This window comes from Paramisgurnus dabryanus, chromosome 17, assembly GCF_030506205.2.
Source record: "Paramisgurnus dabryanus chromosome 17, PD_genome_1.1, whole genome shotgun sequence".
NCBI classification, from domain to species: domain Eukaryota; kingdom Metazoa; phylum Chordata; class Actinopteri; order Cypriniformes; family Cobitidae; genus Paramisgurnus; species Paramisgurnus dabryanus.
This window is the reverse complement of record NC_133353.1, coordinates 7096775-7113937: the sequence shown is the minus strand read 5'-3', so window position 1 is coordinate 7113937 and position 17163 is coordinate 7096775. Positions and strand designations below refer to the sequence as shown.

Sequence of the window (17163 nt, the reverse complement as noted above, 5' to 3'; positions counted from 1 at the left end):
ACCAATATATTTTTGGGGCAGTTTTTTGTTTATTTTGAAATATATTTTAAAAAATAAATATATTTTAAAGCATCTAAAATTGCGCCGGTTGTAAGATAGAGCCCAAAAACACCAAAGGAAATGTTAAATCGTGAATCGGATAATTGGTGCCATTTAATATATATTACAACAAAGACAACTGAGACACTGCGCTATATATACTGAGAGGATGACAAGATACACATAGGGCTACAATTAACACACAAACCCATGAACAAAAGAACTACAGACTACAAAACATGACATAAAGAACAGAACAGTGCTAAGATTTCTCTCCAGTGTGAACTCACTGATGGATATTTAAGGGATCTGGTTGAGCAAATGTCTTCTCACACTGAGAGTTTTTCACCTGTATGAGTTCTCTGGTGTGACACTAAACAATCACGTCGACTGAAACTCTTCCCACAAACACTACAGTAATAAGGTTTTTCTCCAGTGTGAATTCTCTCATGGGCGTTCAGATGAGATTTACGACCAAAACCTTTATCACATTGTGAACATTGATGAAGTTTCTCTCCAGAGTGAGTAATCTGGTGTGATTTTAATGACCTTGAATCTCTATAGGTTTTTCCACATTGATTGCACTGATACGGTCTCTCATTGGTGTGTATAAACACATGTCTCTTCAGATGATGTGTCCGGCTGAATCTCTTCTCACAGTGAGGACACTCGTATGGTTTCTCTCCAGTGTGAATTCTCTGATGAACTTTAAGAGTTTGTTTGGTGCGGAAGTCATTTCCACATTCAGTTCAGTTATAAGGTTTTTCACCTGTATGAGTTCTCTGGTGTGTCACTAAATTACCATGTTGACTGAAACTCTTCTCACAAATACTACAGCGGTGAGGTTTTTCACCTGTATGAGTTCTCTGGTGTGACACTAAATAATCATGTTGACTGAAACTCTTCCCACAAACACTACAGCTGTGAGGTTTTTCTCCAGTGTGAATTCTCTGATGAACTTTAAGACTTTGTTTGGTGCTGAAGACATTTCCACATTCAGTGCAGTAGTAAGGTTTTTCACCACTGTGTGTCCTCATGTGAACATTCAGACTAGAATAAGAGACACAAACCTTCCCACACTGCTTACAGTGAAACTTTTTCTTCTTCTTCTTCTTCTTCTCTCTGTGCTCTTCTGAATGAAGTTTCTTTGCTTGTAAGGAAATACAGCTAATTTTAGATCTGGTGCAGGAAAGAGTCTGTGCCGCCAGTCGCTCTTTTGATGTTGAGGGCGTTTCTTCATCACAACATGAATCACTCTTCTCATCTGAAAGAAACACAAGAACAAATATAGCTGTAAGCATCAATACCAGGGTCAAGCCAAACAAGGGCAAAAAGGAAATATAGTTTGGATGAGGAGTTTAAAGAATGTAGGAAAGCCTCATGGTTTCAGACAAAAGAATACAAAAGTTATCAGCAAAAAAGCTGTGTTCTTGTTCAGTGGAATATCTCCCTCCCTTCTCGAGGAGCACATGGACAACTAGAACAATGAAGAAAATGTGAGTGGTGCTTGCAGTAGCAAAACTCAGTTCAATGTTACAAATGTTAGAACAGTGTTAATGAGTAACAAGAGCCCAGCCCCATTTCTCTACGATGTTCTGATGCAGAGATATAGGTCTTGCTAAATGTTTGCTAGGGTATTCTCATTGGTTACTAGAGAGTGAAATGGCATCCATTCATTGATATATTCCAAGCCACAAGTGAAAAAAGACCACCCTTGTGTCGTTAGGACAGTGGTCTCAAACTCATGGCCCGTAGACCATTTGCTTCCCTCCCTCCCCCTTCTGCGGCCTGCATCTGATGTCAAACATATAACATCATTTTTATTTACTCAGTTTTATATTCATTTGTTTATTAATGACAAAGTTCCGTTCACAAACATGTGTTAAACACGAGTCAAGACGCTTCCTTGTTTTTTCAAAAGCACTTAAGAGGTTGTCAATATTGCGTCAATACAGTGACTTAAAAAAATCTAAAATAAATCAAAACAGAAACTTGAACAAAAAATGTAGGCTATAAAAGTGTATCAGGGTATCTGCACATTTTTTAACAGCAAATTTAATGACTTTTAAGACCTTTTTAAGTCCTCTAAAATAAAAATGTAAGACTTTATCATAAAAACAGGAAAATGTTCAGCGCGACACGACACAGAATTGTGTGTTGAAGCATAGCACGGCACAGCTCGCCTGAGCCACACTCAAGACACATCACAGGGAAACAACAACTTTTATACTAAGTGCTAATTCACCTAACAATTCTGACATTGTTGACTGTGTATGTAAAAATCTGCCTTTAAGGTACTTCAGTTAATTTCTAAATTCTGGCCCCTCTTAGCATTTGAAAAAGACATGGAGGACTGCCCAGAACATTACAAAATAGGGGTGTGACGGATCACAAAACTCATGGTTCAGGTCACATTACGGTTTTTGAGGCACAGATCTGATCATTTTTCAGATCAGAAAAAAAGGGGTGGGAAAAATTTAGTAACAAATTAAGAAATTACAAACATTTATAAAAAAGAACAAAGTTGCACATTAGGTAAAGTCTTTGTGTAATTTAAATATGATTATTTTTTAGAGCTACAGAAGGGATTTTCTCTTTGTCTTGGGTTGTTTGATTAACATTAATGACTCAGACTTAAGTAGGTTAATTGAGTTTTATTGTATTTTAACACAACTTAATTATATTTTTACATATTATCTGTTTTGTTGTCGGACATGTATATCAGGGCTCTCAAGTTTTACCAAAAGTTTGGAGTGAGATGTCAGGAGAGGGGTATTTGCAACAGTGACCCCTCGGCCCCACCCAATTCTCAAGTTTTTGATAACTGTTTAATGGGCCCCATTGAATTTCATATTATACTTTATTCTACTATGGAAGTGAATGGGGCTCATTAAAGGTTTGATTACAAACATTCCTCAAAATATCTTCCTTTGTGTTTTTTAGAACAATAAAATGTATACAGGTTTGTAAAAAGGTGAGAGTGAGAAAATTATGACAGTATTGTTATTTTTGGTTGAACTATCCCTTTAAAGTGCCCTATTTTCACAAAATAGTTTTGTACATAATACAAAGTTTCTACTTTAGTACTTAAGATAATCTTAAAAACATCTAAGTGTCATTATCAGTGTTATTTTGAGATTACATTAATATGAACTGAAATGCAGTTAGGGGACAGAGAATGAAAAACCATTTTTACCTTGTCTTTGTTGAATAATGGTAGTCTACCCACATTCACAAACATACAAAAAGTGCTAAACATGCTAAACATCTCAGTCTCATAGTAATTCCTCTTTTAGAAATGTCAGCCAGAAAACAGCCCAATCTGAAAAACTGATGCTTATGACATCACAGGCATCTCCCTGCCCCTTCACTTTAAAATAATTGGCTACATTTTTAGAGTGGCAGCAAAGTCAGCCAATCAGTAATGAGATTACAAGTTAAGCCAGTAGGGGGAGCCAAATAGGTGCAAAATCACTTGTTTAAATTTCCCACCCTAATAGAGCTATTTGAGAGAGGTTTTTAGGAAGGCATTACAGACCCAAACAAAAACATTTTTGTCTACGTCACATCACAGAACAAGGATAAATACCCCGTTCAATCATTCTATGTCACCTTTAACATATCTCGTATTACAAAAATGTATACGACTTGAAGTTAACGTGTACTCATCTTTCATACAAAGATGGGTTCAAATTTATTTCAAGTGTTACCTAAATACATTTTTAAATTACATTTTAGCATATTTCATATTAATGTACTAAAGAACAAAAAAATGTAGGCTATATTAAGTACAACATTAGTACATGAAAATAGATCACTTTAAGTGGATTATGGAATTGTACTCTTTTAACTTGAGCTTACTGTACACATACAGTATTGCAGAACATTTAATGATGAAAGGGCAATAATAATGAAATGCATCTCTATTACATTTTATATATTTCAGGAAGCCTCTAGTACTTTTCTTAATTTCAGGTAACTAAAGCTTCTGGTTGCAAAGCTGTTGGAGTTTTTGACTGAATCAATAATAATTTAGCACGAATTTGGCTTTATTCCCCAATATTAGCTTTCATTGTCTTTGATCAAAGGCAATGATTTCGTCCAGGAATCGTAAAATCAAAATGCTTAAAAAATGGGTTATATCTACAGCATTCATCGGATCTTGCTCATCCAACTTCCACTCCGTTAAATCCATGTTAGTAATGAACTTGCTAGCAGCGGGATAACATCACCAGAAACAACTTTTCATTTATTTTTGATTGCCTGGTAGAATGCATTGTGTGAACGACTTCATTAGGCGCTGCAAAAAAAACGACAAGTGCGAGAGCGATTTGAAATCAGCCTCCTTCGCAAGATTTCTCGCGGTACCCTGATGTCATCTGCGTGTCGGTTTTGTGGCGCTGCGTAAAGTTGAAAACACACTTAAAAAACTCGAAGGAAGCAGCTGAACTCGACAGAACTGCCATGCGCCTCGTCCATTTATTGAATATAGCAGGACAATTTATTTCTTACTTCTCAGCGTGAGAAATACAAGGTGTGGCGTGTGAACTGACTGAAACGCGTGTGTCTCACGGTCAATGCGTGAGACTTGAGAGCCTGTGTATATAAATAGGGTTACTGACTAAAAAATAGTGACTAAACACGACCCAATAACACCACCCTCGTGTTTAATCCAACCACGTTACTTACTGCTTAAATCCCGATTTATAGACCCCTTGCACGTGACGTCACGCTCTACTCGCGCGAATTATGGACGCCATGATGGACGGCGGAAGTGTTATGTTGTAGACGGACGGCAAGCCGAACAAGTACGTGTTTGTGTTCGTTAGGGTCATTAAATGGTTATTTCGTGTTGCTATGATGCACCTACCATTACAGAAAAGTGGCATAAATACATTATTTTTACATGAATGTTATTGTTTAATGCTGCAGTGACACCATAAATTTCATAGCTGCCAACTCTTTCGCATTCACCGTGAGACCCACGCAATTGACCCCATTCTCACGCCACACATCCATTTTCACGATGTAAGTAGCTAAACCAGTGCTCGCAGTACTGACACTTTTATATTTTAGCGTACCTTCACTGTCTTTTGCGTGCCACTTTCTCACGTTGCTGGTGCTTTGCTGCAAAGAGTCAAAGAGCATTTCACTTTGTGGCGCTGCGCAGGAAGTTCGGCAGCGAGGACATCAGAGTACCGCGAGAGCAAGTCGAAATGTTACAAAAGGGTCCGCCTTTACCTTTGCTCTCGCGTTACTCTGATGTCATACGCCGATCAGTCAGCTCCGCACCAGTCGAACACACAAAGCGTCAAGGTCTGGATGAAAAGCAGAGACCTGCCCGGATTCCACGCACGCAGATACCCTCAGAAAACAGCTATTTTAATCAACCATCACTCGCGTGTGCATGTTTGCAAGCAGTACAAGCCTGCGTGATGTTTGCAGTGACAGGTTTAAATAAAAGAGAAAAAAGTCAATTGATATTTGACATCTATAAACAATAATATATACGAAATATAATTATATGGTCTTGACATACACATTATCTGTTGCTTTAGTTTAATATTAAACTACTCATTTGGTTTATTTGATTGTGACAGTCCCTCTATCACCAATCACAAATCATCACTTTACGCTTCTCTTTCTCACTGAATCAAAGCTGCTGTTATCTGCAGTTATACATTTTACAGAGACCAGTAGCCTATTCATTAGATTTTAACTGAACTTTTTTGGCACTTTTATCAGAAGGAAAGCATAATAGAAGTGTATAAAATAATAGTAAAGACTCTAATCCCAGGCATTTAAACTCAGTAAAAGCTTTTATTTCAATTTAATTTCTAAAATATGATTCGATTTGTATTGTGAACCATTTTAACGCAGTCTTTCCCAAATATTTAACACAGAAATAGCTAAAATCCACACTATTATCAATTGGCAAATGGTTAGGACTTTTTTTAGGAAAAATTATTACCACAAACCCCCACCCCCCAAAAAAAATCTCACTCCAAGCTGAACTCAGAAGTTGGCAGCTCTGCAGACTTTTAAAAGCCTTAAGATCAGCACCAGTGTATGGGGATATCCCGTTTACCACATAGTGGTACAAATCATGCGGGCTGAAGTCGAGCAGACTCGGCGTTTAATGAGGTCCGTGAAAATTGAAGGAGGAAGAAGGTAAGGGTCGGTATCCAGTCCCGCTATCTCTAACTTCTCTAAATAGCGCTTTTTGTGAGGACCTACCAAATGCCCTACCTCGACCGATAACGGCACAACAACTTCCTTAATATAAGAAGCCATGTATTTTAGTGTAATATATATTTAAACTGTTTAAAACTAATCAAAAATCCCGCTCGTCTATTACTAATCAACCTAGTGCGTCAGTGATTTTGCCGTCCAGCATGGCGTCGTCACGTGGTCTAGGTCACGTGTTTGCAAAGGGTCTATAGCTAAACGCTTCTGACAATATCACCATATATTTACATTTAAGAGCTGATATAACATTACGAGGTGATTTTGGCTACATTACCTGTGTGTCTCATGCAGTGCAGAGCTTTACCGTTGCTCTTCTCGTCTTGTTGTGTTATAAGCGCTTTTAAAAGTAAAAGTATTATTGTAGATTGCGTATATATAAAATATGAGAGAATAAACACTGCCAACTTTTAATTCCTTCCCCCACGTGCCATGTGTGAGGTGCTACACGACGCAGGATGAGAGAGAGAAAGCACGCGCACACGAGAGGCGCCGCTAAGCGCTCGAAACAATGAATAAAGCAGTTTTAATACTGAAATATTACAATTATAATACTACAAATACATATAGAAAATGTATGAAATAGTGATGCAACAATACACTTAGTTCACGGTTCAATACATATTTCGGTTCTTGTCCACGGTTTTCGGTTCGGTTTCGGTTCTGATGCCTTGGCCTATTAAAGTGTTTTGTAATTATTCTGTGCTTACAGGAACAGTGAGATGTTAAGAAGCAAAAATACTGGTTTTAATTGCAGTTCTCTTTATTTTATGTAAATGCCAAATCATATTACACATTTCTAGTGTATTGATACAATAATATAAGATATAAATAAAGACACATAAAAATGATATCCTATTCAAACTGGGGAACATGTGAATTCATTACATTACATAAATTTGCCATTTTATATACCTGTACTTAGTAAATTAAACTTTACATTAAAGATACACTTTAAATCCAACATCATCTGTCTGTGTAGAAACCAAAAATGCGTTCCTCAATCAAGATTACTGGTGGGATTTATTTTAGCATCAGGCGCATTCTCTTCTTGAGTTGAACTTTTTGAGGACGGAAGACGGTTTGAAGCAAATAACGCGCGTTTGCATCAATAACAAGCCCAATTTGCGTCATTCGCATTGCCCCACGCGAATATGCATCTTTACATTGATGTTGTATGTAATCTACACGCGGAAATAATTAATCCACACCTCAGATTTAAAAGACAGTCGTTCTGCTGCTTTTTGTTGTCGTATTTCTGTTGTGTGTGTGCGCACGCGAATGAAATCTGACACCAGCATTGCAAGCAGAGTTCAAGCAGAGTCAACGCAGGTAGCGCACAGTGACTGGATATCAACTCGCTGTGGCGTTTATAAGCGCGGAGATCATGTGGACGCAGACATTAACAAAAGTGCAGGGAATATAAAACTGATAGATTTGGATGGACAAACCGAAAAACCGCAATTCACATGCGCGTATTGCACCGTGGGGGTCGAACCGAACGTTTCAATAATGTATTGAGAATTGTGGCATCCCTAGTATGAAATATAACAATGTATGGGAAACACTGGATGATGAGTCTGACATGAAATTTAAGACCTTCTTAGTGGAAATTCCAGATTTAAGAAATTTTAAGACCTTAAAAATCGAAAATTTTATTTAAGACGTTTTAAGACTTTTTAAGGACCCGCGGGGACCCTGTGTATAGATGTATTCCAAATTAGAATTAGCACATAGCAAAACCTGATGTAGCGCTTAAGTCCAACTTTTTACATCCAGCTGGTGCAACCGGCACCCGATGATTTGAACTATCCGGATAAGCGGTGTACCGTGTTATCAGTATCAGTAGTTGTTGAAAGACCAGAAGATATCTCACATAAATTATTTGAGAAGCTATGATAGAGCAAATCTGAAACTACATCAGTGTTGACTGAGTATGAGACAAACCTGAAGGAATAAAATCCTCATCATCATGACTGTCTTCATCTTCATCAGTGTGTTGTTCCTCCTCTGTAGTTTCTCTTCTCATCTTCATCATGAGATTCCTGCAGTCGATGAGTTTGACTGAACACATCTTCAGTGTGGTCTGCAGGATCTGCTGCTGTTCTCCAGCGTTACAGACAGAATCCAGAGACTCTGTGGAGGTTTGATCATCCTGTGAGCCCTGATTACTGTCACACACTGTAGTGTCCTGAGCGTCTGTGGGCTTTGACTCCGTATAACCGAGTAAAGTCAGACTGAGCTCGGAGTCCTGTGTGGAAGATTCACAACAAACCACATCCACATCCTCACAACACAACACACACAGACAGTAAGATTTAAATGATTTGATGTTGTCAAACAGGGAAAGGATGTTTAAGCTGTACAAACCTCTATATTCAATCCTTTATCTCCTCTTGACCTCAGTTTTGTCTCCAGTAACGCCACCTTTTTCTTCAGCTGAGAGATTTCTGTGATGAAATCATCAATATCCAGCATGGACAGATCAGTTCCTACTGATTTACAGCACATCGCATCCATCTCATCTCTCATCATCAACACTAAAATACACAGAGACAAGACTCTAATGTAAACGTTTCGTGTCCTCCGACAAGATGTCCATATCAGAAATGGCCACAAGCCAGTTTAAGTTTGAGACCTCTTGCTCTAGAATGTTCTGACACCAAGACATAATGGTTGCTAGGGAACTCTGCTTGGAATCTAGGGTGTGAATTGGCATCCACCAATGATTATACTCCAAGCCATGAAAGGAATTAATCATGAGAAGAGAATGGCTCATGATTTTATATATATAGTTTTATATATAATATATAGTTTATATATAGTTTAGTTTGCAGTAGTTTTAAGCAAAACTAAAATCGGTTAATCGAATATCGGTTAATTGTCGACAAGAATTTACTCAATTAAATTAAATTAATTGTCGGGTAATTAAACAAGGCCGGTGGCGAGATTCCCTACACAAACTTGAGGCGGCAAAAAAGAAACCAAACAGGGTCAAAACGGAGTGGAGTGTGGGAGAATTTCAAATTAATAAATGATGACAAAGACGCCCAATGTAAACTACGATGAAGTACAACAGCTCTAGTTCGCTAAGATAACACCTTCATAACTTACATGCAGCCGTACGTGTTAGCTGCTGTGGTGGGAAGGCGAGTATGTGATCACAGGAAAAAAAGTTTTGTTTGCTGCTTTAAAAATTTTTTTTTCATATAATTTGTTTCTTATTTATAATCGATGTTTTGTTGATAGGTTTTGTGAATATAAATTAATGATAACTTTAAAAGCTTCACCGTACATCTCATTGATGCGTAACAAATACTCCACGCCGAAACATGCAGTGAGTCTCACTTACTTTTCAAAAACCAGCCTTGCATTGCCCTGAAATAAATTTTACACGCGCATTCAGAGCAAATGAAACAGCACATTTGATTGCGGTGTGCTTATGGCTTTTAATAATCAATGTCATATAATTTTTTTAATAGACTACTATGGTAGAGAAATTTTGAGTATTTTGTCTTACAGATTAGTATAAATGTTTTATATGGTATGTTTTAATGTCTACATGAATAAAGTTGTCTCTCTGTTGCTTGAACATGAATGTGTAGGTCCACAGCTGGGCCTGGAGGAGATAAGGGTGTCCATGGTAAGGATAGCAAATAGTTGTATGATGTGTTAGAGAACAAAGACACTGAGTTTTACCACCCATGGGAGGATTTATGTACCAGCTTGGAATGTTATAGAGATAAAGTCACAGCATCACCAAGTTGTCATGAGTTATGAGAAGGAGCTAAGGGGCCTGAAGGTTTTGAGTGCTGGGCATTGGGACAGTACAGAGTGAAAGAAAGGCAGGGCTATTTGACCACTATTGGACCACTATATAATATACTGAAAAACTCAGAACGGGGTCATTGTCATTATCATTTTAGGTGTACACCCTATGACCAGTATTGTGTTTCAAGCTGTCTGACACAATTCTTTACTAAAATACTTTGAAGAGAATTTTGCATCTCAACCGTCTCTGATTCTCCTGAAAAAATCCACGACATTATTTTAGCCCGTCACACTTTTTGACGGAGGATGCGTGTGAGGGAACACACAAGCACAGAGAACAGTGACAGGTAAAGATCATTTATAGCCTAAGATCATCAATATGAACTCTGAACAATGAACTATTAAAAACAGAACCGCATGAAATGGCTGAAGAGGAACTCACAATATTAAAGCAAGAATCATTTATGTAGGCTAAAGCTATACATCACCTCTTATGTTTTAGTTTAGTTAGGCTAAGTTTATTATGCAGCGCTTTTAACATCCAAATCCCACTTAAGAAAAATATGTAAGGAATAATTGACGACGGGCCATTGAATTATAAGAAAATAATGCACACCAAGGTGGCAATGCGGCACGACGCGAAGCGGAGTGCCGTTACACCGCAGGTGTGCATTATTTTCAAATAATTCAAAGGACCGGAGTCAATTATTCCTCTTATACCACGGTTACCACAAACATTGCTCTGGTGCCTATTTTTAAGACATTTGAAAAATTAGGTGTGCGGTTTACAGAAAAATAATCAACACCCATAGAACATTTCTCAGCCAATCAGAATGCAGCATTCAACAGACCCGTGGTATAAAAACTAATAAATCACATAAAATGTCCTCAAATATGCATAGTATATATTTAATATAATATATATTGTGTTTTGTTGTTTTTTACACCACATGAGGTGGGGGATCCGCACAAATAAGAACAGTCTTTTAACCTCTTAAACCCTGAGGACCCTGTCCCGGGTACAAAATTTCGTATTTTGACTCAATATAAAATATTCTTTTAATCTTTAATGGTCTGTCATGGACCCCAGTAACACATATGAGATACTGTTTGAAAGCTTAGAGTCTCTACTTTCTGCAGATATGCATCACTTTGAGATATCTTTTACTGTAAGAAAGTTATTTACACTTAATTTAAACTATCACCCCCCCATAATTTTTTATATGATTTAATATTCACATATTTCATATTTTTCAAATATGACAAACATGGGCAAGTCTTATATCAAATGAAAGCTCTCATTCTCAGGAATAAGGAATATTGCTGAATCAACATGAATTCCATGACTTTTTGCAATGAGTGTTTCTAGATACACACGGATTTTCATGAACGAAAACTTACGTGGGTACAATCAAATTGTCTTAATCCAAGAAGCAATGTTAGATGCTCCACATAAATTATTTGAGAATGTATGACAAAGCAAATCTGAAACTATATCAGTGTTGACTGAGTATGAGACAAACCTGAAGGAATAAAATCCTCATCATCATGACTGTCTTCATCTTCATCTGTGTGATGTTCCTCATCAGTAGTTTCTCTTCTCATCTTCATCATGAGATTCCTGCAGTCGATGAGTTTGACTGAACACATCTTCAGTGTTGTCTGCAGGATCTGCTGCTGTTCTCCAGCATTACAGACAGAATCCAGAGACTCTGAGGAGGTTTGATCATCCTGTAATCCCTCATACAGTTCCTACTGATTTACAGCACATCGCATCCATCTCTTCTCTCACCATCAACACTAAAATACACAGAGAAGACTCTCTTTAAACTCAATAAAACACTCAAGAAAGAAAATTAACAAGTGCTTTAAAATAAAAACACACACAGCGGTTGATGTTTAGGTTAACTCGTCGTTTTAACGGTGGTTTGTATTAACATTTCTTGAGCAGTTTTATGTCCAGATGTTTGTTTGACTTCAAGCAGCGATGCGCAGACCGGCCATTGTATGACATCACAGTACCGCGAGAGTGACTTGAGAAGATACGAAGCTGTCTGTTCTCAAACCGCTCTCGTGGTACTGTGACGTTAAACGACTACAGGTCTGCACAGCGGTGTGAGAAGTCAAACACACCTACGCGGCAAATCATTAGTGTCTCATGGGTTATCAATAGGGAATGTGGAGTTGACGTCACGCGGTGTTGCAATATGGATAATCCGCCATATTTGCAGGCACGCGTCCTATCCCGCTGTATTTGAGTTCATATGTTGGAGGTTGTTTTTGTATTTTCTGTCGAGATTTTAATAAACTTCGATATGTTTGGTCAGTAGTGCTCGATCAAGCAGGTCACGCGATCGTTCAGGGAGGAAACTGGACAACGGAATACGTTTTTTCAGCTTTTATTCGTGGAAAAAATAAGGGAAGCCGGTGCAGGAGCTGACGAGAAGACGCCGGATCGCGTTGTTTGCCTGCTGCAATTAGGAGAAAAACGTCTACTTTTCAAAAAAAATCCCTACATCAGCGAGGGTGTGTTCGCTGCATTTTCAGTCATTCAGTAATTTAGTTAGTTAGTTAAACCTTTATTTGTCCCCTTAGGGCAATTTGTTCTGCAGCAAGACATATACACTAGACAAACACAAATACAAAAATCAAGACACATGAAATACTTACATTACAATACAATCACCATTACATCACAACATCATGAAACCTCAATGAGTATTATTCATGCTATATAACAGACCCATCACTAATTTATTGTCAAGTCCTCTGGGCTGCGTTTAAGAGAGAAATGGCTGTCGGAACGAACGAGTGCCTGTATCTGTTGCTCTTTACTAAAGGTAGTCTAAACCGAGACCCAGAAGGCAAGAGCTGAAACTCTAAATGAAGAGGATGGGAATCATCAGAAATTACAGATTTTGCCTTCCTTACTACCTGTCTGTTATACAGGTCAGTAAGACTGTACTGCTGGACACCTATAATTTTACTGCTAACCTTCACTATATTTGAAAGAGCAGTTTTGGCCTTAACAGTGAGATTTCCATACCAGCAGACTGCTGAAAATGTTAGTACAGACTCAATGTATGATTTATAAAAAAGGGTCATCAAGGTCTTATCGATGCGGAATTTTGACAGCTTTCGAAGGCAAAACAGTCTTTGCTGGCCTTTTTTGCAGATCATTTCAGTGTTAGAATTAAAATTTAATTTGTTATCAATCAAACTGCCCAGATACTTGTATGTTTCTACAAATTCCACCATCTGCCCGTTTATGATAGTGTTCTGTGGAATTATTGGCTTGCGCCTAAAATCAATCAGCATTTCCTTTGTCTTCTCTACATTTAATTTAAGGAATGCCCTATCACACCAGAGCGCAAAGTCATCCACAACTGGACCATGATCACTCTCCTCAGAGGAGAGGAGACTGACAATAGCAGAGTCATCTGCAAATTTTAAAATGTGTCTGTTTTCATGCTGGCTACGGCAATCATCAGAATAAAGGATGTAAAGTAGTGGTGAGAGGACACACCCCTGAGGAGACCCCGTGGATGATGACATCACCTCTGACAAACAACCATTCACCCTTACTCTCTGAGTCCTATTTGTTAAAAAGTCAAGAATCCATCCCACAATATTAAAATCAAGGTTAAAATTCTTTAAAAGCTTATCAACTAAAATATGTGGTTGGATTGTATTAAAAGCAGATGTAAAATCCATAAATAAAATCCTTGCATGTGTTTTACTACCTTCAAGGTGTTTAAATAACATATTTAGCAGAGTAGTAGTGGCATCATCTACCCCGCGCTTAGCCCTATAAGCAAACTGTAGGGGATCCATGAGCTGCTCTGTTTGTGTGAGAACTACTTTTTTAACCAGTTTTTCAAAACACTTCATAACTAATGAAGTTAGAGCCACCGGCCTAAAGTCATTTAAAACTTTTGGGTGATTATGTTTAGCCACTGGAATAACAGTTGACTGTTTCCATATATTAGGTACTTTCTGTTGCTTTAAAGATAACTGGAAAATATAATGAAAAATGGGGCCTAATTGATCAGCACAAGAAATGAGCAGACGACTACTTATATTGTCAGGCCCAGAACTTTTTCCAATTCTAGAGTGTTTAAACATGTTAACCACCGCTAGTTCATCAAAAAAGGGGACAAAACCATTTCCAGATAAATAAGATTTCTGTTCTAAAATGACATTTGTAAAATTAGAGGTGTCAAACCTCAAATAAAACGTGTTTAATTCAGATGCAAGACTGTCACAACTAAAACCTTCCAACATGACCTTAACATTCTTTTCTGACCTGGTCCCAATAACGGTTTTCATACCATCCCAGGCTGAACGTAGATTTCTTCCACTAAAATCTCTCTCAATTTTTTCCTTATAATCCTGCTTTGCTCTCTTTATTTCACTTCTTATTTCCCTTTTCAACTTGTTCAATTCTAATAAGTTGCCTTCCCTAAATGCCTGCCTCTTTTTATTTAATAGCAGCTTAAGTGATTTTCTTACCCATGGCTTATTGTTGGGATATACCTTTACAATTTTATCAGGGATTACATTATCAGCACAATAGGAAGCATAACAACTGACAACATCTGTAAGATCATCTATGTTGGAACAGGAATCCTTAAACATGCCCCAGTCAGTACAGTCAAAACAGCCTTGAAGGCTCAAGATAGCTTCCTCAGTCCAGATCTTAACACGTTTAGTGAGAGTTTTACCCCTCCTCAGAGCCGTGCGATACGACGGGATGAGATGGACACAGTTGTGGTCAGCCCCGCCCAGCGGGGGAAGAGGAAGAGCTTTATAGGCACCTTTAATAGAACCATAACACAGGTCCAGTGTCTTATTTTTTCTAGTCGGACACGTAACATATTGATAAAAGTTTCTCAGGCACGTCTTCAGTGAGCAATGATTAAAATCACCCAGGACGAAGACAGGTGCTTCGGGCGATATTGCTTGCAATTTTTGGGTAACTTTCAAAATCGACTCCGCGGCTTTATCCGCATTTGCTCTTGGATGAATATATACCACTATAACAAATATTTGTGGAAACTCCCGAGGCAAGTATGGGGGGCGCAAAGAAACTGATAGTAGTTCAACATCTGTGGTGCACAAACTTTCTCTAATGAGAACATTTTTACAGTATCTTTGGTTCACATATAAGCAAACCCCCCCACCTCGCGACATACCTGTAACATCGGCATCTCTGTCCAGGCGTATAGGCGCGCCGAAGCCATCAATGACCAGTTCCGAGTCCAAATCACTTTCCGAAAGCCATGTCTCTGTAATCGCCAGTAAACACGCATCTCTGAATTCATGCTGGAAGCCTACATGGGCTTGCAGCTCATCAGTTTTATTACGAAGTGACTGGGCATTTGATAGAATCATAGAAGGTAGGGGGATCCGGGAGAAAGATTGTTTTCTCAGTCTTTGAAGTACGCCACCTCGCTTTCCCCGCTTCCTGTTTTTGCGTGGAAGCGCACCAGTAAATTCCCCTTTCCTTTTTCCTCTCGATTGATCAGGGAAACAGTTTAGATCAGGGAAGATCAAATCGAGGGGAGGATTATTGACCTGAAAGTTGCTCCATTTTAATAGAAAGTCTCTGCTGTATCGAATATGCGTTGGATTAGGTGGCTCATTCAGAGTTTCCCCGAAGTGGAGCACCGTCCACCATACAATCAAAACGATCCACTCCATCTAGGGTTGCCACCTGTCCCGGTTTTACCGGGATTGTCCTTCTTTTTACTAACCTGTCCCGGGAAAATTATCAACTCTCCCGGGACACTGAATGTCCCGGTTTTCGAAAGCTATGTGAATATATTATTTAGCGCACGCAGGGCAGAGACGGAGACCTTGCGTCTGTGTATGTGTGTGCCTCAATAAGCGCATGTAAGACAGAGAGCATCCTGATTGGCCTGTTTCGGTAAATCAACCAATCAATTGTCAGTGTGGGCGGGATTTATCTCTTCTCCCGAACCGAAATATCTAGAAACAGGAGCGCCGTCAGCGCCCCAAAAGCAAAAATATAAGACACATTTTACGCCAGACTACACGAAAGTGTACCCCTGTCTTAAAAGAGTTAAAAGTAATAACAATCTTGCATGCTGTACAGTTTGTAACAGTGACTTCAGCATTGCCCAGGGGGGTTAAAATGATTGTAAAATACATGTTGAGAGGCTAGTTGCTATTTAGAACTGTTTAAATGGAATATAAATAAAACAGTTTACATTAATAGTATAAGGAGCTTATATAAATTGTAAAAGTGATTTACATATTTTAGTATAATTAACAAATAATTGGGTAACACTTTACAATAAGGTTCATTAGTTAACATTAGTTTACTACATTAGTTAACGTGAACTAGTACTGAACTGCACTTATAAAGCTATTTTTTAAATCTTTGTTAATGTTAATAATACATAATTTAAATCTTTTTAACATAGTTAATGCACTGTGAATTAACAAGAATAAACCATGAATAGCTGTATTTTTGTTAAGTAATGTTAACAAAGATTAACAAATAAAGTAACACATGTAAACAAGAATAAACCATGAATAGCTGTATTTTTGTTAAGTAATGTTAACAAAGATTAACAAATAAAGTAACACATGTATGGCTTATGGTTAGTTCATGTTAGTTAATACATTAACTAATGTTAACAAATAAGAATTGTAAAGTGTTGCCAAAAATTGCATAGGTCTATAGAAATATTATGCCATGGGGGGGGGGGGGGGGGTTAGGGGGCTTGTGAGCAAACCAATTGGTCGGGTCATCGATATGTCCCGGTTTTTTATCAGACAAGGGTGGCAACCCTAACTCCATCGCTATTTGTTTCCCAACAAAACAGCGTAGGAAAAAAGTCAAATGAATTTCTTTTCACTCACTCAGACCGTTTCTATTTGTGCAGGGAATTAAACAAAGCTACAAGCAAGCAAACAAAACATAAAACATAAAACAAAAAACAAACAAGACGTGCCTCGCTGCTGGTCGCTGCACGAGCATGCGCCCCTCCCTGTTTAACACAACAGACTGATGGCAATTTGTGATTAATAAAAGCAGAACCACTTAAATTGTCTTGTTTTTATGCTAACACTGTCAAA

The 17163-nt window shown here is 38.1% G+C and overlaps 1 protein-coding gene across 1 annotated transcript; it reads right to left on the bottom strand.

The window, feature by feature from the left end:
• Positions 1-234: 234 nt before the first annotated feature.
• LOC135731045 (uncharacterized) lies at positions 235-16778 on the bottom strand. The gene is made up of 5 exons (XM_065249001.2): positions 15252-16778; positions 11580-11856; positions 8656-8825; positions 8233-8572; positions 235-1303 (listed from the first exon to the last, which is right to left on the bottom strand). The coding sequence occupies exons 2-5, from the start codon at positions 11704-11706 to the stop codon at positions 789-791; spliced, it is 1152 nt and encodes a 383-aa protein (XP_065105073.1). The 5' UTR covers positions 11707-11856; positions 15252-16778; the 3' UTR covers positions 235-788.
• Between the last annotated feature and the right edge of the window lie 385 nt (positions 16779-17163).

What these genes read in the sequence shown, in the direction of transcription:
- LOC135731045 (XM_065249001.2), bottom strand. Translation starts at nt 11,706, where the DNA reads ATGTGTTCAGTCAAACTCATCGACTGCAGGAATCTCATGATGAAGATG. An exon ending in TGAGGATTTTATTCCTTCAG is followed by an intron (nt 8,826 to 11,579) that starts GTTTGTCTCATA and finishes TGTGTATTTTAG; the next exon opens with TGTTGATGATGAGAGATGAG. An exon ending in ATAAAGGATTGAATATAGAG is followed by an intron (nt 8,573 to 8,655) that starts GTTTGTACAGCT and finishes TTGTGTTGTGAG; the next exon opens with GATGTGGATGTGGTTTGTTG.